This window comes from Sceloporus undulatus, chromosome 7 (genome assembly GCF_019175285.1).
Source record: "Sceloporus undulatus isolate JIND9_A2432 ecotype Alabama chromosome 7, SceUnd_v1.1, whole genome shotgun sequence".
Classification (NCBI taxonomy): Eukaryota; Metazoa; Chordata; class Lepidosauria; order Squamata; family Phrynosomatidae; genus Sceloporus; species Sceloporus undulatus.
In genome coordinates, this window is record NC_056528.1 from 24,450,127 (window position 1) to 24,471,186 (window position 21,060).

At 43.6% G+C, this 21,060-nt stretch overlaps 1 protein-coding gene across 1 annotated transcript in view; it reads left to right on the forward strand.

The window, feature by feature from the left end:
- Positions 1–13,856, forward strand: part of ATP8B3 (ATPase phospholipid transporting 8B3) — a gene marked incomplete at its 5' end in the record, with an annotated part of 25,217 nt that extends 11,361 nt beyond the window's left edge. The window contains 15 exons of the mRNA XM_042478794.1: positions 332–464; positions 4,142–4,330; positions 5,116–5,228; positions 5,383–5,547; positions 5,704–5,815; positions 6,482–6,557; positions 6,795–6,933; positions 7,126–7,150; positions 8,024–8,176; positions 8,274–8,497; positions 9,058–9,141; positions 10,691–10,930; positions 11,966–12,104; positions 12,473–12,603; positions 13,569–13,856. Coding sequence (XP_042334728.1) covers positions 332–464; positions 4,142–4,330; positions 5,116–5,228; positions 5,383–5,547; positions 5,704–5,815; positions 6,482–6,557; positions 6,795–6,933; positions 7,126–7,150; positions 8,024–8,176; positions 8,274–8,497; positions 9,058–9,141; positions 10,691–10,930; positions 11,966–12,104; positions 12,473–12,603; positions 13,569–13,856 — 2,211 coding nt within the window. The remainder of the gene's footprint in view (positions 1–331; positions 465–4,141; positions 4,331–5,115; positions 5,229–5,382; positions 5,548–5,703; positions 5,816–6,481; positions 6,558–6,794; positions 6,934–7,125; positions 7,151–8,023; positions 8,177–8,273; positions 8,498–9,057; positions 9,142–10,690; positions 10,931–11,965; positions 12,105–12,472; positions 12,604–13,568) is intronic.
- Positions 13,857–21,060: the final 7,204 nt, after the last annotated feature.

Sequence of the window (21,060 nt, forward strand, 5' to 3'; positions counted from 1 at the left end):
CTGGAATCTGTAGTTTGCACCCATAACCATGCAAGCCCTCCAGGGAAAGTTGGAAAGGCAAAGTTATTAATACTTTCTTATTCTCACGGGGACTAATTTGCCAAGATTGCAACTTTAATAATATATATATCTATATATTTCCTTCCTTGAAAATATTTGCAGGTTCAGGGAGCAGCATCAAAGGCAAAACAACGGTAGGTTTGAGATTTCGTTTGTGGGTTGTGTGGGTTCTTGAAGGCATTTATTGTTGTCTGGGCCTTCAAGTCGACGCCGGCTTATAGCTCCTGGATGCCTAGTATGACTTCCATCCGCCTTTTGTTCTGTGATGCAGCACCTGGAGAGTAAACTGGAGTTTTATGACCCTTTCCTCTTGGAGACCATCCAGCAAGACGCTGACCCTGTGGTGCAGGAATTCATGCGCTTGCTTGCCCTCTGCCACACGGTGATGGTGGAGGAGAAAGAAGGTGAGTCCTTCAAACTCTCCCTCCTTTGCTTCCTTGCACAATATATCAGGATTGAGAATAAAGCTGGAACTTCAAAGTTACAGGTAAGGAAGATATGGCATCCTCAGGGCCCTTTGGTGAATTACAGTGGCATAACTCATTTTGTTGTGTAGGTTGGCCTTATGTTCTGATCACACAAAGACCCAAATCCTCCCTATGACAATCTCATCTTGCAAGCAGCTTCCAAGTGTCCTGATATTATTATATTATATAACATATATTATTATATATTATAACTCTTCTGCCATCCCACTTTTTCAGCTGCTTTGAAAATGTCCTGGTTCCTCTCTCTTCCTCCTCCCGCCTTCCCCCTTTTTGTCTTCCATTGCTGCAAATGTCATTTCAAAGGGCAAAAGCAGTTTGTAAATGAAATAACTCAGCAGACGGTTCGGTGAAAAAGCAAACTGCTGCAGCCTCTCTTGGGTTCTTCCTCATTCATTGTGTCTTCTTCTTCCTCATTCCTTTCTTTGGTTTCCAGTTTCATGTGTTCAGTATAGGTTCCTTTGTGCTTGTGGTTTTGTTTTTTGTCCTCATGGTTATTGTTTCTTTGAGCTGAATCAAGAATGTTTTAATTAAAAAATAAAAGAGTCTGAAAGTAACGCAACCAAAAAGAAAGCACTTCCCGTTTCACGGCGCCATGAATTTGGTGGAGAAAGGAGGTTCTGGTATGTCTAACAAAAGCTCACTTTGCAAAGAAGATGGATGGATTGACAGCTCACAAATTGTGCCCAAATTCCCTATCAGTTCATGTCAGGGCAGACCTATGCCAGGGTTGGCATACGTTAAAATAAACATATCTTTTCTAGGGACTTAAGAACAAATCAGAGTTGGAGCTGGGATAGTTTGCAAACTGAGGTTTGGGTGAGCAGCTTTCATCTTTATTTTTAATGGTATGAGTTTTTAAGAAACCCAAACAAACTCTGTGTGGGTTTTCCTATGCAGCTGCCATCTTGAAGAACATGTTTCATTCCTCAGCCATCCGAAGGAAGAGAACACATTGAATCCATCAAGGAGGTTCATATGGGACCCAGGCGTAGGGGTCGGACCTTGCCACGGCATGCCCAAAACCTGCCTTTGCTCCCACGCAATTGCTCTTGGAGCCCTTTGATGTCCTGTAAAAGATATCTGTGGTTCTTTTCCACAGCCAGATAATGACTGGAATCAACTGGGAACTCTCAACTGGGGATGACCCACTGAATTAATGGAAATTACAGAAGTGTTTGAAAGCCAGCATTGCATACTACAGTTCTGGAGATCAGGGGTCGAATCCCCACTCTGCCCTGGAAACCCACTGGGGACCATGGATAAAGTCACATGCTCTCAGCCACAGAAAACCCCATCATAGGTTCACCTTAGGGTCTCCACAAGACATGAATGCACACAACAATAACAATGTAAGCACTGACTTACCACATTCCTATTGATTCAGTGGCTGAGTCTAGAAATTATATGTAAGCAATTGTGTGGCTTTCCAGGAGTCAATGGACTGCAACTTCCATCAGTTGTAATCAGCATAGTCACTGGTGTGGGATGCTGGGAGTTGCAGTCCTGTGACATCTGGAAGGGTGCACCTGTCTCTATTCAGTGCAAACCCACACTTTCCTTCTGATTCATCCTATGCTTTCTGAAGAACCCGCCTCCCTTTGAAACCACAGTAGCCAATATTTCCCTATATTTTCATTTCCTACTTGCTGCAACAAAGCTAAAGCTGGAGTCCTTCACTGTCACATTTTTGGTCGCCTTTGGAAAGAGGTGAGATGACGCTTTTTGCTTCTGCAGCTAGAAAAGCAAAGTCAATGATCAAACCAGTGAATAACTTGTTTTTTCCCCCAAGGATAAAAAATACATCCCAATCTCAGTTGCATGGACATTTACATCCCCTTCACCCAGAACATAACGACTAGTCTCTTAATATAAGTGATGTGGCATCATGCTAAATCTAAGCATGTTTTTGCAACGGGGAGATGCTTGACATTTTTGGGAGCATAGCTTTATTGTGCACACAACTGGATTAGGAGGAAAAGGAGATCAGCTTTCCTTGGGCTTGGCCCGATTCCAAATAAAGTTTTTAAATATCCAGCTGGATCGAGTATCTAGCCAACCTGGCCTCCAGCCAAAAGGTGTGGATGTAGAAAAGCAAGCACAACACTGCAACTCACATCATGTCAGGGAAACTGAAACAACCAGCCCCGAAAGAAGGAGAGTTCCCTTTCGAGATGTAAATCTTGGCTTCTGACAAGGCCAGGATGAGACTTTTTGCAAAGGTTCTGTCCCTGCCAGGTAGCGAAAGATGTTCCCCTTAGATTTTGGGTGATATTTTCACATTTCTAGATAAATCGGTTTGCACCGTTGCCTTCTGGATTGCACACTTCTGGTTAAATTGGTTTGCACTGTTGAATGAGATCAACAGGAGAACAAAGATGGTGTGGCCTCTTTAATGGGAAATAATTTGGTGCCGGAAATCGAAATAATTTGCAAAGAATACGGAGAGATGCCTACACCAGAAGAAGCAGCTCAACTGGTTTCAGATATTTCTTTTTTTAAATCCAAAACTAACAATATGCACAGGTGAAAGGAAAACACTAGGTCAGGTAACCCTGTTGTTGTTGTGTGCCTTCAAGTTGTTCCCAATTTACAGTGACCCTAAGGCAACCCTATCATGGGGTTTTCTTGGCTAGATTTATTCAGAGGAGTTTTGCAATTGCCTTCCCCTGAGGCTGAGAGAGTGTGACTTGCCCAAGGTCACCCAATGGGTTTCATCGCCATACTGAGAATCAAACCCCGGGTTGCCATAAGCCAGACTTAAAGGCACACAACAACATTAACAACCCAAGTGTTAGCATCTTCTCTGCATGGACCTTTTGCCTTGAACCTGGAAAAAAGCAATCCAAAAGCTGCTGAACCTATAGGGCTGAGCATTTTGCTTAGCAATGTACAAGTTCGGGCTGGAATCAGGAGCGGATTCACCGCTCTATTGACTAACTGGCAATGAACATGTCTGCTCATGTTGGCACGGTTTGAAATAAACCTGTGAAACCCGAATCCAGGTTGCTCGTCGGAGGTTAATCCTGTCGACTGAGAGCACCAGTCATTATCATGTCACAAGTTGATTTAATAGATAGCCAAACCTTGCTTATTTATTTATTTGCAACTCACAGCCATGCCAGGCAGGCTCTGGTCACCTTAGTTGGCCCATAGGCTACTTGGCATCTCCCATTCCAGATGACAACAAAGGTTTTTCCTCTGTCTGAGAACCTGAAAACTGATGCAACTATGTCTTGACAATATGTGCTTCTGTATTGTATTATTAACATGACTCTTGTAAAGAAATATAATAGTTCAGATTTTGCACTTTGTACTCAATTTGCAGCAATGGATGTAAGCTGAGGACAAAGGTGGCGGAGGAGAGAGAAGCCGGGACATACGTGCATATAAATAAAATATGTGTCACACTTTCACAGCCCCACGAAACCCCATGATAGGTTTGCCTTAGACTTGCCGTATGTTGGAAATTACTGAAAGGCACCCAACAAGTGTTTCAGAATTCCAAAGGAATAGCAAACAGACCAAAATTCAACATAGAAGTTATTAGCTACCAAAATGCAAAGGATTAGCCTGAATTTTTCTTGTTGTTATAGGCCAGCTGGTTTACCAAGCAGCTTCGCCAGACGAGGAAGCTCTAGTTTCGGCCGCCAGGGACCTTGGCTACGTTTTTGTCTCCCGGACGCAAGATACCATCACCATCCAGGAGCTGGGCATCGAGCGAACCTATAAAGTCTTGGCCATCTTGGACTTCAACAGTGTTCGCAAACGGATGTCTATCCTTGGTGAGTGTTTGTAGACTCTTATCACTGTAAGGGTGAGATCTGGTGGCTTCCATGTCTGTGGGGCACTCTATCCAGTCCGGGTTTTGCTTTCGTTGAGAAACTCTGGTCAATAGGGTTCCCACTACTGGCGGATAGATAGACAGACAGATAAGATAGACAGATGGATAGATAATCAAAATGGTCCAGAGACTGGTTGAAGGAATGATTAGAAGAAGCATCAATATTCTGGGTATAACTGCACAAAATTTTGTGGTCACCAAAGGGGATGAGATTGATGCTTCAATATTTGGATGGATGAATGGATGGATGAATTGATGAAGTGATGAATAGATAGGCAGATGGATAGATAACCAAAATGGTCCAGAGACTATTTGAAGGAATGGTTAGAAGAAGCAACAATATTCTCTGCTTGCCTGCTCACCATTTTGTGGTCACCTGAGGAGACAATGTTGATGCTTCAATATTTAAATAGATGGATGGATGGATGAATAGATGGGAGGATGGACAAATAAACAATGATCCCGAGACTATTTGAAGCAATGATTAGAAGAAGCAACAATATTCTGCCCACCACTTTGTGGTCTCCAAAGGGGACCAGCTTGATGTTTCAGTTTTTAAATAGATGGATAGATGAATAGATGAACAGATAACCAAAATGATCCAGAGACTATTTGAAGCAATGATTAGAAGAAGGAACAATATTCTGGATTTGACTGCCCACCATTTTGTGGTCACCAAAGGAGACCATGTTGATGCTTAAGAGTGCTGTTCTCTTTTTCCCACAGTGCAAGACCCAGCCGGCTGCATCAGACTTTACACCAAAGGAGCAGACATTGTGATTTTGGAGAGACTTCACTGCGACCGGTCGATGGAGGCCTACACTATCATGGCTCTGGATGTAAGTTTCGCACTGAATTAAGGGAAGGAGTAGAAAGCATGGACAAGTTTGGGAGAGACTGCTTGGGTTCCTCTGTGACCGAGGGAGAGAGCATAGAAATAGTGGTGAGGATTTGAAGGGAAATATTGATTAGTTGCGGTCTCAAATCTCCCAGAGTTTTGCTCAAGAGACGCTGAGGACTTTGTGCCTCGCGACCAAAGAGGTGACCGCAGAAGAGTACGCCGCGTGGAGCAAGAAACACCACGACGCCAGCGTCTTGTTGCAAGGACGGGCCCAGCAACTGGACAAGGTCTATGAGGAGATGGAGTGCAACCTCCAGGTAGGCGTCTCTTTGGCCCAGCTAAATGGTCACTTATGGTGACCACAATAATTTTTTTGCCCTTTATGTGTGTATGTACTTTATGGGTGTACTTTTTATGGGTGTATCTGGTCTTGGCACTGCCAACTATGTTACTTTTTGTTTTATCCTTTCCAGCTTCTTGGTGCCACTGCCATCGAAGACAAGTTGCAAGATGGGGTCCCAGAGACCATCCATCTCCTTAAAAGAGGAGGCATGAAAGTATGGGTGCTAACTGGCGACAAGCAAGGTATGGAAGAACATGAGTTGGAAGGGCTGAGTTCAGGATCTGGCATCATAGGGCAAAAGGTGTGGTTGATGATACTCCTTTGTCGCTCCACCACTTTGCCATTCGATTGGAGAGGAACCGGGTGCTTGAAGCTTGTCCTGGGGCCCATTCACACCACACACTTATTGCACCATGGTCCCACTTTAACTGCCATGGCTGCATCCCATGGAATCCTGGGATTTGCAGTGTCCTAAGAATTAGGACATTACCATGGCAAAGGATAGTGGAATATACTGCTATCATTGTGTAGTGTGAAAGGAGAGAAGTGTGAATAAGTCTTGCCAAGAAAACTCAGTGATAGGTTCACCCTTAGGGTCACCATGACTTGAAGGCACACAACAACAACAAAGCCAACACATACGTAAATCCCGTTGACTTATTGAGTCTAGTTGAGACTAGCGACTGAGTTTAGACCAGTGGTTCCTAAACTTTGGTCCTCCAGATGTTTTTGACTTCATTCGCCCAAATCTCTGAACATCAGCCAAGATGGCTGGGACTTCTGGGAGCTGAAGTCCAAAACACCTGGAGGACCAAAACCTGGTTTAGACTGAGGGAATGAGATGAAGATGGTTTCCACGTCTCTATTAGGTTTCTGGATTTCATCTGTGGTCTGCCTTATGTTTGCAGAGACTGCAGTCAACATTGGCTTTGCCTGTCAGCTTCTTTCAGATGACATGACAATCTTGGAGGAGAATGTGCTCAGGTAAGGAGGCATGTGAATCAATGGGATTTACCTCGGAGAACTTGGTTTCTTGGACTGCAGTTTCAAGAGCCTTGGATCCAACGAAATGCACAAAGATAGGATGGACCAAGCCTGGTTTGGATCGTTGGGGTGTTACAGAATAAGAAAAGTGACCGGCAATGCTTTCTGATCCCTATCAAAGTGATTTGTGTGTGTTTGTGGCTCAAAAAAATCTCCTTCCTTACCCTTGTTTTGCAGTGAAATCCTTGAACCATCTTGGCATAGCAAAAGCAGCCTTGCTACCAGCAGAGAGTCCCTTTGCAATGGCTCTTTCCAGCCCTTCCAAGCATCGTCCATCTATGGAAAGAAAGCGTTGGTGGTCACAGGGGAGTTCTTGGTAAGACAGAGGACTTTTGGGCGGTTGTTTCCGAAATGCAAAAATGCAGATGCAAAAATGGTTCTCAGAGGTGGGATGTCAATGATCTTCAGATCTTTGAAAGACCTCTGTGTAGATCAGTGGTTCCCCGGTTTGGGTCTTCCAGATGTTTTGGACTTCACTCCCAGGATCCCTGACTGTTGGCCAAGACGAAGTCCCAAACATTTGGAGGAACAGTGTTTGGGAACCACTGATGTAAAGATGGAGCTGGTCTTCTGCTTCTCCAGATGATAGGATTTGGACTGATGGATTCGAATTACAAGGAAAGAGCTTCGGACTAAACATTAGGATGAACTTTGTGAGGTTAGCAACTGTTTGATAGCAGAATGGACTCCCTTAGAAAGTGATGGATTCTCTTGTATAGAATTCATAGTATCATAGAGTTGGAAGGGATCCCAAGGACCATCAAATCCAACCTTCTGCCATACAGGAATCCACAACTAAAGCACTCCTGAAAGATACCTATCTAACCTCTGTTTGAAGACCTCCAAAGGTGGAGAGTCCATCATCATTCAAAGTGATTTATTCCACTTATTGAACAGTTCTTACAGTCCAGAAGTTCTTCCTAATTTTTAGGTGGAACCTCTTGACTGTTGGTGTGTAAAGAGACAAACTTTGTTGTTGTGTGCCTTCAAGTTGTCTTAAATTATTGTGACCCTATCATGGGGTTTTCTTGGCAAGATTTGTTCAGAGTGGGGTTTGCCTTTGCCACCTTCTGAGGCTGAGAAACTGATAGGTTTCCATGGCTGAGTGGACATTCGAACCCTGGTCTCCAGAGTCATAGTCCAGCACTCAAATACTGGGAAAACCAGGACATTTCAAAAGCATGTGGAAAAGTGGAATGACAGAGGATTCATCCTTGCAAACTGGGACTTTTGGAATTGTACTTTTAGGATTGCAATTGCATGGTGTGTCTTCCTTTTTGGTTCCCAGGACAAAATCTTCCACATGGAAGGGGAGAAGAACGCAAAAGGGAAATCCGGCCTTTTGGAGCGTTTTAGACAATGCAGAGAGGGCTCCGAGAAGGACCATGGGAATGTGGTGGAGAAAGCCTTCGTGGATTTGGCCACAGATTGCCAGGCCGTCATCTGTTGCCGGGTGACTCCCAAGCAGAAAGCCCTCATTGTGGAGCTGGTGAAGAAATACAAGAACACCATCTCCTTGGCCATTGGCGATGGGGCCAACGACGTCAACATGATTAAAAGTGAGAGGGCCTCCTTGTATTCTCTTGGGTTTGGAGCCTCTCTAGGGAGATGGTTTGGCAGCCAGGGTCCCCATATTGTTGTCTTTCCCCCCAACAGCTGCTGACATAGGAGTGGGCATCAGTGGGCAGGAAGGCATGCAAGCTGTCCAGTGCAGCGACTATGCCTTGGCCCAGTTCCGCTACTTGCAGAGGCTCCTCTTCGTCCACGGACGCTGGTCCTACCTCCGGATCTGCAAATTCCTTCGCTACTTCTTCTACAAGACCTTCGCTGGCATGATGGTCCAAATCTGGTTCGCTTTCCATACGGGGTTCACGGCGCAGGTGAGCCGTAAAGACTGGGCTTCCACCGTTGCTATATCCACTTTGGGTTTTAATCCAAACCTTAAAGGCAGTAAAGTGAGGTGGCTAGAGATCCCAAGAGGTTCTGGGTTTCATTGCTTTCATATTATTATTTAATAATATTTCCTATTTCTTATTATAAGAGCCCCCTCTTATAAACTCATGAAGTGGCCTAAAGTAGTAGTTCCTTATTCTTCCAACTGTTAGGGGAATCTAGCTCCCAGAATTCCTGACTGTATTGCCCATGTTGGTTGGGCCAGAAGAAGCCAAGGGCAGAAGAAATGAAAGTAGCTGGCTATCCAGAGCTTTTGGACTACAGCTCCCAGAATCCTTGACCACTGGCCCTGTTGGATGTCAGGAGCTGTAGTACAGTGTGTGTTGCACCAAATGAAAGCAATCGGACTGACCTGGTCTTTGGTGTCTCCTCCAAGTATGAACCAGGGCCAACCCTGCTTAGTTTCCAAAGCCACACAAAATCTGGTGCCTTGAGCCTATTTAGGAAGAACCTTCTAATCTTCTCCTGTTTTGCTCTTCCATCTTAGCCGCTCTTGGAGGGCTGGTTCCTCGCTTTGTATAATGTTTTCTACACTTCGTGTCCTGTCCTGTGCCTGGGATTGTTTGAACAGGTAAGCCTCCTGCTTTGGTGCCCTATCAAACTACAAATCCCAGAATTCCATAGGATTGCACCATAGCAATTAAAGTGGTGTTAAATTGCTTTATTTCTGCAAACCTTGGGGTTTTCCCCAAGATGGCCAATAGCTCCCTCTTGTGGGTGAATAATGCCACTACAACTCTGGAAAAAATTTGGAGGAAGTCTTCTTTTTCCAATTTTTTGAGGACTAGAAATCACAGCATCCCCAGTTCTTGTGTTGGTTCACATATTCTACGCTGGGTAGAAAATTACATGCTTATTTTCTATTCCTTGGCAGCTAGGAAGGCAAGAGAGGGCACTTTCTATATAAGGATTTATCCCTTTGCTTACTTCATTCTCATGTGGAAGGAATGAAAAATGTCAGGAGTTTGCTCTTTGCTGGGTGAAGCTCACAAGAATTTTAGCATGTTTTTCGTCCTTACAGACTGTTATTTTTTTTTTGGGGGGGGGGGGGGGTGGAAATCCTGTTTGTGCAAAACCCAAACTAAAATGATCGTTTTGTATGAAAATGGGCTTTGCACAGGAAAACATTGGCATTTGTGCAAAAGCCCAAGACCTTACACAAAAGAAGATGTCTTGCACCATCGATTATGATTATTATTATATCACAAACAATTAAGAAAACATCATGGCGGCTGACATATCGAGACACACTTTCCCGTCGCTCGTGAGAGAATTTGTGAGCACTGTATATACTCACGTATAAGTCTAGAAATCTTAGTCCAAAAATGACCCCAAAAAACCTGAATCGACTTATCCATGAGTCAATGTAAGTGCTGTACTTTAACTCTTATTTTAAAGATGAATCACCCCCTGATGATAGGCAAGACCCCACTCTATTCGCTCACCCATCTAGGCCTTTAGTATGAGCACAAACATCTCTGCTGGAGTTTTGCAAGTTTTTTGGCATTGTTTTCCTTTACTTCGTCTTTTACATCCACGCCCCTAAGTTTTACCCTTGACTCATGTCAAAATCCATAATTTTACGTGAAATCGCCTTACAGTCGAATAAATTCGGTATTCTTTGCATCCTGATGGAGGTGAAGCTCACTGCCATCTCCCAAATACTGAACCGTCTTGCATCTATCTTGTTCCTCTTGCTACGCCATTGACACCTCTTACACCTGTGTAGTTCTGTCCCAACCGGATCATATCTTCATATCTCCATGTATCTTCATATCTCCATATATCTTGATATATCTCCATATCTATCGCCATATCTATCTCCATGTCTCCTAACATCTCCATATATCTTGATATCTCTATATCTATCTCTATCTCCATATATCTCCATATCTATCTCCATATCTCCATATATATATCTCCATATCTCCATATATATCTCCATATCTATCTCTACTCTATATCTTCACATCTATCTCTTCATCTCCATATCTATCTCTGTAGATTTTGAGAGAATGCTATAATTTCCTTTTCAGGTGGAACTAGGTGGCTTTATCCTTGCACTCTTCCTTTCCTTGCCATGATGCACCTCCCTTCTGTTTCTCTCTTCAACCCATTAGGATGTGAGTGACAAGAAAAGCCTACAGTTCCCAGAACTCTACAAAGTGGGCCAGAAGGACCGGCTTTTCAACTTCCGGACTTTCTGCGTTTCGTTTGTCCACGGCTCCTTCGTCTCTTTGGCCAACTTCTACATCACTATGTGGGCCATGGGAGACCGAGCTGGCGTCCAGGTCATTGGTGACTATCAGTCCTTTGGCATGATAGTAGCCACTTCGGCCATTGTGACCGTCATGGCGGAGGTGAGTATGGGGGAGGCCTCGAAAGATGGCGAATTGCGGAGAGGCACTTCTTTGGATAGCCAAGGAGTAATACCACCTTCTGCCATGTGTATGGTCAAATCATGAAGAAGGAGACTTTGAAAGCAATATAGGGGGAAAGGATCTAGGGCAGCAATGTCCAAACTCTGGCCCTCCAGGTGTTTTGGACTTCAGCTCCCAGAAGCTCCAGCCACCTTGGCCAATGGTTTGGGATTCTGGGAGTTGAAGTCCAAAACAGAGGACCAGAGTTTGGACATCACTGATCTAGGGGGTCTTAGTACACACCACAATCGAAACACGAGTCAACACTGTGATGCAGCAGCCAAAGAAGCCAATGCAATTCTGGGCTGCCTCAGCAAGAATGTATTTGCTAATACACTTGTCTTTCCATATTCACTAGGGTTAGGGGCACAAGACCCCCATGAATATGGGAAAACACCATGTTTTTACCTGAGAGGATACCTCTCTAGGAATCTCTAAGTTCTCCAGGGTAACTCTGTGGTCAGTGTCTGACAGATGCTGACCATAGAGATTGTGCTGGAGGAGCTACAAATGCCTAGTGGAGTATTCTCTCTAGGAATCTCTAGGTCTTTCAGTGAAACTTTTAGTTAAAGTTGACTATAGAGTTGCACTGGAGGACCATCCTAGATATTCCTACAGAGAACATATTAATCAAATCTGTGAATAATCAGATCTGCAAATATCAAAGCCGCAAATATGGAGGGATGAGTGTACATTGTTAGAAGTATTTTATGGACTGAGGAATCCCATAAATCGTCATTCCCAACCAGTGGTCCTCCAGGTTCTTTGGACTTCCAACTCCCAGAAGCCCCAGTCAGCTTAGGCAATGGTCAAGAATTCTGGGAACTGAAGTCCAAAACATCTGGAAGTCCAAAGGTTGGGAACCACTGTCCTAAAAGACTGAGGCCAATGATCCCTTGTTGTTGCTTCTGTTTTTAAAGTAGCTTCTCAGGCTTTGCTTCATAGAACCTTGTTCTCCTTGTCTCCTTGGAGTAGATCATGATGGAGATCAAATTCTGGACCATCTTCTCTGCTCTGGCCATCGTTATCAGCCTAGCCTTCTACTGTCTGTTCTCCTATCTCACTCAAAGCTTTGAGGCCTACAGGACGTCCTACATTTCTTTCCCTTTCCCCGGTAAGATCTTATTTGCAAAAGCAAATAATGCAGTTTGATAAAAGAAACCCACAGTGAAGGCTGGGCCTTTGAGGATAGACCTTTGCTTTGTCTGGGGCTGCATCCTCACTGGAGAAATAACTTGGTTTGGCACCACTTTCTGGCTCAAGGCTATGGAATTCTGGGAGCTGGAGTTTGTTGTGAGGCCTCTCTTGACAGGGAAGGCCCACAAGATGACATATCCTGGAATTCCATTGCATTGAGCCACGGCTGTTAAAGCAGTGTCAAAGTGCATTATTTCTCCAGTGCAGATTAGACCTAAGTATTAGACCTAAGTCCTTGCAACTGACCCGGCAGAGCCATCAACAGCATCTTTCTCCCTTCTCCAGCGGCCTCCAGGAACGCCCTCACTGACCCCACCAGTCTTCTGGTGATCTTGCTCTGCGTTGTGGTGAACGTCATCCCCTCCCTCACCATGCGATTTGTGAGCAGCTTCATGGGTCTCACCAACATGTCCCAGGTGAGTGGTCCTCAGGCGGTCTCCACGGTTGGGATGGGGAATGCCAGGAGCGGCACTAAAGGGGTGCAGGCATCCATGGATGAACTTATCACATCCCATGATATAGAATGACATTGTATAATGGTGTCTCTTATAGGAAATGGCAAAATCAAGATTTGCTTTTTCGATGATGATGATGATGTCTTTGAAGCGGGGTTGGTTGAATCCATGGATGCAGAATCCATGGATATGGAAGGTTGACTGTACATAGGATATACACTCCTGCACTGAAAATGACTCACCTGACTTTTTTCCCCCTTCCACACTTCCCTTCCCTTCCCTTTTCCTTCTCCTTCCCATCTCCATCTCCATCATCTCCATCTCCCTCCCTATCTCCTCTTCTCCATGTCCATCTCCCCATGTATCTTGATATATTTCCGTATCTATCACCATATATCTCAATATCGTCATATCTCCGTATGTCTCAATATCTCTATATCTATCCCCATATCCATATCCATATCTATACATATCTATCTCCATATCTCCATATATTCCATATCTCCAATATCCACATACATATATCTCCATATATATATATATATATATATATATATATATATATATATATCTTTGTATCTCCATATCTCTATATCTTCACTTCTATCTTCTCATCTCCATGTCTCTCTCTATCTCCATGTCTCTCCATATCCATGTCTCTCCATCTCTCCATCTCCCTCTATTTCTCCATCTCTCTCCATATCTATCCATCTCCCCATTTCTCTTCATATCTCCATGTCTCCATATGTATCCTCATATCTCCATATCTATCTCTATATCTCCATATCGATATCTCTATATGTCAACATTGACCTCCTTATCTCTATATCTATCTTCATCTTTCCATGTCTCTCCATCTCTTCATATCTCTCCATGTCTCTCCATGTCTCTTCATATCTCCCTCCCTCCCTCCCTCTGCTTTCCAGATGTTTGAAGCCCGAGATATCTACCTGAAGGAGAAGCCAGTGGAGCTAACCTCCCACGTCCGGAGGAACACTTTGCTCAGGCGCTCCAGCTATGCCTTCTCCCACAAGGAAGGCTATGCTGACCTCATTTCCCGGGGGGCCAGCCTGCGCCTCAAGGGACCCGGTGCCCACCAGCACATGAATGGCTTCCACAGTGTCCCCCCACTCCTGGAAGAGGGCCCTGTGCCCACCGAAACCAATCCCGCACCTCATGAGATCCCTTCAGAGCAGACGGTCCAGTTCTGTTGATGAAAAGACAGGCCAAGCATTCAGTATTTACTCTAAAGAAGTCCCAAATTTTCAGAGGAATGGACAGTGGACACCCGTATTTCCTTTTGACATCTAAAGGGGATTTTGTAGGCTTGAGGCCTACACCGGAGCTCATGCGAGGCTGCTACTGGCCTTGTGGTACCAGGTTCAAATCCTGGCATCGTTGCTTGGAGATCCCTCATCGTCTTTTACTTGACAATGGCAGCAGAACTCTGCTTGGATATGAAGGAAAGTGGGCATGCCCACCATCATGGCAGTGAGGGAAAGAAAAACTCATTTTGAGAAGTCTAATTATTATTTTAAAATTTTTGCAAAGGGGAGGAATGTATTAAAAGCGATGTGTTCTTTGCAATTAGTTCTATATTTGCAGTAACTGTGGCTGAACTAAGTCGGATGACAATTGAGTCTTACCAAAACCTTTTGTATGTAAATGTAATTTTAAGGCTGAATCCACACTGCAGAAATAATCCAATCTGACACCGCTTGAACTGCCATGGCTCAATGCTTGGAATTCTGGGAACAGTAGTTTTGTGAGACATTTAGCCTTCTCTGTCGAGAGCCCTGGTGCCACAACAAACTACAGTTCCCAGAATCCCATAGAAACACACCATGGCAGTTGAAGTGTTATCAAACTGAGTTATTTCTGCAGCCGCAGTCTAAACACAAAGCAGGCTCTGGTCTGGAACTTATTACCAAAGCACCTTTGAGGCCATACTTTCCTGATCTTTCAATTTTTAAAGCTTTTTAAGATTGTGGGCAACACACAGAAGTGAAGGCAGGTCAGGTGAATGACAAAAAATAAATTTATTGAAGAGCGCAAAAGCTGTCACAAACGTACAACACAGTCATGGAACAGTAGAGAACAACATGGACAAAGAAATGGGTTGGATTTGCTTGTTTCCTTTTGGAAAATCGTTCAAGAGGAGGTAGCAGGGCTACTAGGAACTGGAAACGGCCCCCAAAAAATGACACAGACAAATATTGTCACTTTTTCTTTTCTGATAAAGTGCCCAAACACACAAGTCAGTTTTTTAGCAGGTTAAAATAGAATAAAATAAAATAAAATTTAAAAAACCACCCAGAAATGAACATTTTGAAAAGAAGTGATGGCTAAAAATTGCAAAGATTTTGCCATGTTTGCAAAACTTGGCAAATTTTTGCAAATTGCAATCCTGTGTATTCAAATTAAAACCTCTTTAAACCACAGAATAAACCGTCATAAAAAAATATCTCACAGCAGAAGTAAAAACTGGGTCTACCTCTGAAACTCAGAAACATCAACATTGGGCATTTCCATTGCTAGATTTTTTAGCTTGGTTTCTGATAACTGGGTTCAAATTGCTGACTGCAAGTTTGGCTGACAATGTCTGCACCCGCACTGCCAAAATAACCCAGTTTGACACCACTTGAACTGCCATGGTTCAATGCTATACAATACTGGGAATTGTAGCTTCATGTGGCTCAGTGTCTGACAAAACTACAGTTCCCAGAATTTCATAGCACTGAGCCATGGCAGTGAAAGTGGTGCCAAACTGGATTATTTCTGCGGTGCAGATGCAGCCTATAATTAAACTCCAAAATTCCAGCTCACACAAATATGTTGTTGTAAGGCAATTGTATTATTGTCATTATTTGTTTTGTTTCTTCACTCTGGAGTCCCTTTCGTTCCCGGAAAAAAATACGCCTCTCCAAAATCCAGGCATTTGCAAGACTGGGACCATTTCGAAGTGTGCGAACTATTTATTTGGTTTTAGGAGATGAGGTGGAATTGGCCTTTTAAACAGGTGAATATTCACTCCTCTGGATTTTCTCCTCAAACCTCAAAAGTAAAAATCCTGAAAAGAAAGTAACTGTATTGCTAAGGTATAATCATGGAGGTTCTCTTCTGTTTTTGCTTTACATTGTCTTAAAAATGCTACTCTTCCTTTGGGAGGAAAGATTTCCACAGTTCCATTTCTACCTTGTTTTCTCCAAAATGAAGCATCTCCCTTCCTTCCTTCCTTCCTTCCTTCCTTCCTTCCTTCTTTCCTTCCCAGTTCAAGACTTTTTCTGCACCTGGTTGCTTTCTGCACAAAAACACATTTCTGCTCAAGAAACAGCATTTTCTGTATAGAAAATGATACTTATACACAGAAATATTACTTTCTGCAACATCCCAGATATTTACCAGACCTTTGGGAAACTTAATATTTAACCCGGAGAGCCACAGCAGTGTGGCGAAGTAGTTAAAATGTTGGGATGGAGCAATATATTTGCGCTGGGCTTGAGGAGCGATCCGATGCACTGATCCTTTTAACTGACATTTTCACGGCGCTGAATCTTTTTTGATTGTTCCTTTCAAATTTGCCGTATAAATGTGGATGTGAGGTTGGGGGGATCCTGGGTTTAAGTCCTCCATTTAAACCATGGAAAGCACCGGGGGGGGGGGGAACTTGGACACTATTCTCAGCTTGACCAACTTCACAGGGTTGTTGTGAAGAAGCAGACAGCCATGGACACCACATTGAGCTCATAGAAGGAGAGACAAGATATAAAGGGAGCTGAGCGGAACAAATAAATAAATACACAGTCCTGAGGTTTCCCTCTGTCTCCCCTTTCTTTGTGGTTGACTCTACAAACTAGTTAAACCTTTAATCAATCCTGTTCCCATGCTTTGCTATGATCTGGTTTCAAGGATCCAGTTATTTGTCTGTCTATAAGTTAGAAGGCTGGATCCAGTTCCAAGCTTGGAGATTGACTTTCTGGACTACAGTTCCCAGAATCCTGCAACCAGCTTGACCACACTCTTTTGGGGACTCTGGGAGTTGTAGTCTAGAGAGCAACATGTGGAATGATCCACCTATCCATAACCGATGTGACCCAGTGATCCAGTTTTGACTGACGAATGTGCCATAACAGGAACTACATGGATTTTGTGCAAGGGTCAACCCTAGAGAAACACAACGTCCAAGCTTTGTATCTTTCTGGCTCTATCCCTGTTGTCCTTTTAAAGAGCCAAGCCAAAAACGACTTGGAGGGCTGCTGTGGGTCATGGGAAGCAAGACTCGGACAGATGGTCCAATGGCTTAATCTCAATACGTTGAGAAGCCAGAGTGATCCATATTGTCTAGGGCAAGGGACATTGATTTTGGAGGAATCCCAAGCCATAGTAACAGAGCAAGGTGCCCAAGGAGGAGCCTTCAGGTGAGAGAGTAAGTTCTGGGGTCCTAGTCCATTCTGGAAGTGTGGACTCAATGGGAAGGTTTTGGAGTTAGTAGACCCAAAGCCTCCTCTGATCCAAAGCCCTTCCAGATCTGACTTCCAATTAATGCTACCTGAACAAGACCTCAGAAGGTTCTTTGGAAACCAGGATGCTTCACATGAGGAGTGGGGAGTCTCCCTGTTTGCTAGTGGACCTTACTTGATTTTTATCTGAAGCATGGGATACCCAGGTTCAGGGATAAACAGCAACTCAAATACATTCCCTTGAGGATTTTCCACCATGTTGAAGATCTTATGGTGTCCCCCCATAAAACAGTTGATATCCCTGCCTTGTAACAAGTTGATCAATAGTTCAGTGATTACCAAACTTTGGACTTCAACCCAGAAGTCCTACTCGCTTGGCCAACAGTCAGGAATTCTGGTAGATGAAGCCTGAAACATCTGGAGGACCAAAGTTTGGAAACCACTGATTTAGTTTCACCTCACAGACACCATCCGGCAGAGATTCTCCAGAGTTTTGGGTGAGGGAGATGTCTTTCTCAGCCCCCAGGTTGAATTGGGAACTTCTGTCTGCAAAGGATTTGCTGTTGGCTACAATGCTATGGTTCTTCCCCCTAAAAATAATGGCCACAATTCTGTTGGGGACTTCTGTCTTGGTAAATGACTTATGCCTATAAGAATTAGAGTCGGGCAGTTCTGTAATGTCCATATCCAATAAAGGACTGCTGTTATGTTGCTATGTATGTGGTCCAGCAAAGTGACTGATGCACATTGGGACCAATGCACAATGGGATTGTTACACAACATTGCATATTGGTCCTGTTGTGCATTAAGACACCATCCTGGGAGTGGTGATGTCCATTGGGACATGCTTACTGATGGTCCATCATGTATCTTCGCCATCCACTAACCCACATCCAACGCAGGTAATGTTCCCCTTTGTTGCAAAGGCCAAGTGAGGAGAGGCCTACCCTGGGGCTGGGAACTATCTGGATTAATTGTACATGAGTGCATATATATATATATATATATACTCGCAAATGATTGTCTCTCTATTCTTTCTTCTGGATGAAGACACTTGTGAGCAGATGGTGAAAGCGAACACGTTAAAGACGCTGGACAAAGGTGCCAGTGTTCGCTCACTGAGTTTCTTGAAAAGACAAGATAGTGGAGGTTAGGATTGGGGTTAGCCTAGGCCAAAACATAGGCCCAGGTTCCTGTGGGTACACTATGCCAATGAATATACCCTTTCCAGGGTTAGATGGTGGTAACGGACGAAAGGCAGGATCTTGTTGACATGCCTAAGTCCCCCAATGGGAGCAAGTTGGACATTTTGGCCCGATACACAACTGGGATTTTGTTACAGACATGCGTATGTATGTAAGTCTCCCTTACACATGCGGGTGTCCTTTCTCAAGCAACGTTTGGTATTAATTTCTTCCCTCTGCAGCAACCAAAGGTGCTGCCAACTTATTGAAAAACCCTTGGAGGTCACCTCACATAGCCTTTCCATGCTTCATGGCAAGAAGGCTGGACATTTAAATACTGTTGAGCCTTTTGAAATAGGAGTTTGCGCCTCCATAGAAAATGGACAAGGAAAGCGATCAGGGAAAGCAAACACAGCAGAGAAGCAACCGAGGTTGGAATGGTTTTCTCATTCCTTGGAAAGCTAGAAATTTGGGGGCAGAAGTGGAAACGGAGGGTGGCCATGTCCGCATTGAGCCCCCCAAGTTGCACCTAAGAAAAATGCCCAAGCTAACCTCATTCCTCCATCTCAGCTCTTTGGTACAAATCTCCCAACAGCCGTGGCTGCTTCATTTTCTTTCTGTGAAACCGTAATAAAATGGGAGAAGATGGCCGAAGAAGAACAGGAAAAAACAAAGTAGGAGAAACGAAAAAGGACAAAGAAATGCCCACGATCACATGAAACAAATTGGTCCATGCACAGACCTCCGAGTCGAAAGGAAATCTTGTCGGACGAACAACATGTCAAAACTCTCCTCCCCCCTCGACCCACCCCCTCCCCATAATTATTACATTACTTCCAGAAAGAAAGAGTATATATTTTTTTTCCGTTTTTTTTCATGCATAAATCAAATTTTCATTTCGTCTTATTTCTTTCTTTTTTTTGGTGGTTTTCTTTTTCCTTCTTAAATTACATTTGAACACGTAAACACATATAATAATAATAATAATAAATACTCTCGATAAGACGTGACTGAGCAGGAAAAGAATTACAAGAACACATCCCCAAAGCGAAAGGGCGTTTTAGTCTTATTTTGTGGATTTTCTTTTTTTAAGGAATTGTTTAAATACGAAATCTGTAAACTCCAAAGAACCTTCATTCTCTCTCTCTTTTTTTTCTCATTCTCTCTCTCTCTCTCTTTTTTTAAGAAAAAAAAATCAGGAAACTAACCAGTTTTTAACTTCTTCTCCTTCCCAAACATTCAATATGTCTCCCATTTGAGCATGTCAACTTAATACCAACATGCCATCTTCTGCAAAAATTATAATTTAACAGTATAAAGCTTCAAGTTGCAAATTCCAAAAACTAGCTAAGTAATTATCATTATCATTATTATTATAATCATCATTTTTTTGTCACATAAACTATACATTAAATATTTTTGAGGTATTTCAGAGAGCATTGTCAAAGGCTTGCCTGGTGTGTGCTGGAGAGAGAAGTAGGGCAAGGACAGCTTGGTTTGGTTCATACATATATATGTATATATATTTCTCTCCTGAGTGGAGAACATCTTTGGTATCAAACTAGCCATTTGGGTGTTGGATCAAAAAAATATGCATCGAAGGGGGACAGTTCAGGTCGGTAGGCGGTTTCGGGTCACTTTGTGGCTGGAGAAAAACACAGCGTTTGTACAACCTAGTATCAGAGTTGTACTGGAGACAGGTTATTTTGGAAAGCTTGGGGTTTCCAAACACACACACACCCAGAACACCATTAGCAGGTGCCTAAGGCACTTGCAATATTCAGCAAGGCCTGATGGGCAATCTGTCTTATGTAAAAAGGATGCACAAACTGCAATCTAATACGTTTCAACAACACCGTCCGTTGCACCGATACCAACCCCAAACTCCATTTGAGGCTTGTGCAAACACAAGAAGGTGATGCTGAGGTTATCAACAGGGTAATTTCATGTCTGGATATCCTATATTTAGTATGCATCCCTATCGCCAAACATTATATTCCCATTTCTTTCCTATTCCAACCGGTCAGGGATCCTGCAGCTAGGACTGGCTAGCCAGTCAGCAAGAGCAACATTTTCCTGGCAGAAAAGGGTTGGATTGGATGGTCCTTGAGGTTTCTTCCAACTCTATGATTCTATGATGACACAAAGCCACAGCAAAATATGGACCAATGATGATTTCTAACTTCACTCAGACCCATTTTGCAGGCCTCCAAACTAACCGGAGGACATGTGCATCCTTGTGTGTGCATTTTGCATGGGAAAGTGAGGTGCATGAACTCTACCATTCCCATTGCAACTTTACTGTTGGCACTACCATGTTTGCAGTCTGCCTCTGCAGATCAGACAGCAGTGGGGGAAACAGATGCAACCCCATTTTCTCTAGTTAGCTGTGTGTTTGTCCAGCCTGAAAACCCTTGTTTCCTATCCTGGATTTGATCGACTAACCCAGCTTTGCCCTCGGGGACCAATTGCACACACCTAAGACAATGCGCACTTCTGCACACATGTGAATTACTAGTGGCCTGCGTTGCAAGGGGACAAAGACGAGTCCCTAGGTGGGGAATAAGGGGATTTAGGAACACAGGGGATTTGGAAATGCAATTTTCTGTCCCATCACCCAAAGGCTACAAAAGTCACCAGACTCTATCTGATAAAGAGAACTGAGGTAATATCGGGGGAAAGACCATGGAAAGGAATGGTTTACACACCTTTGGTTTGGGAACAAGGCACTCATCTTCTCTCATTCTAACGTTCATATTCTCTCTCTTTCTCTC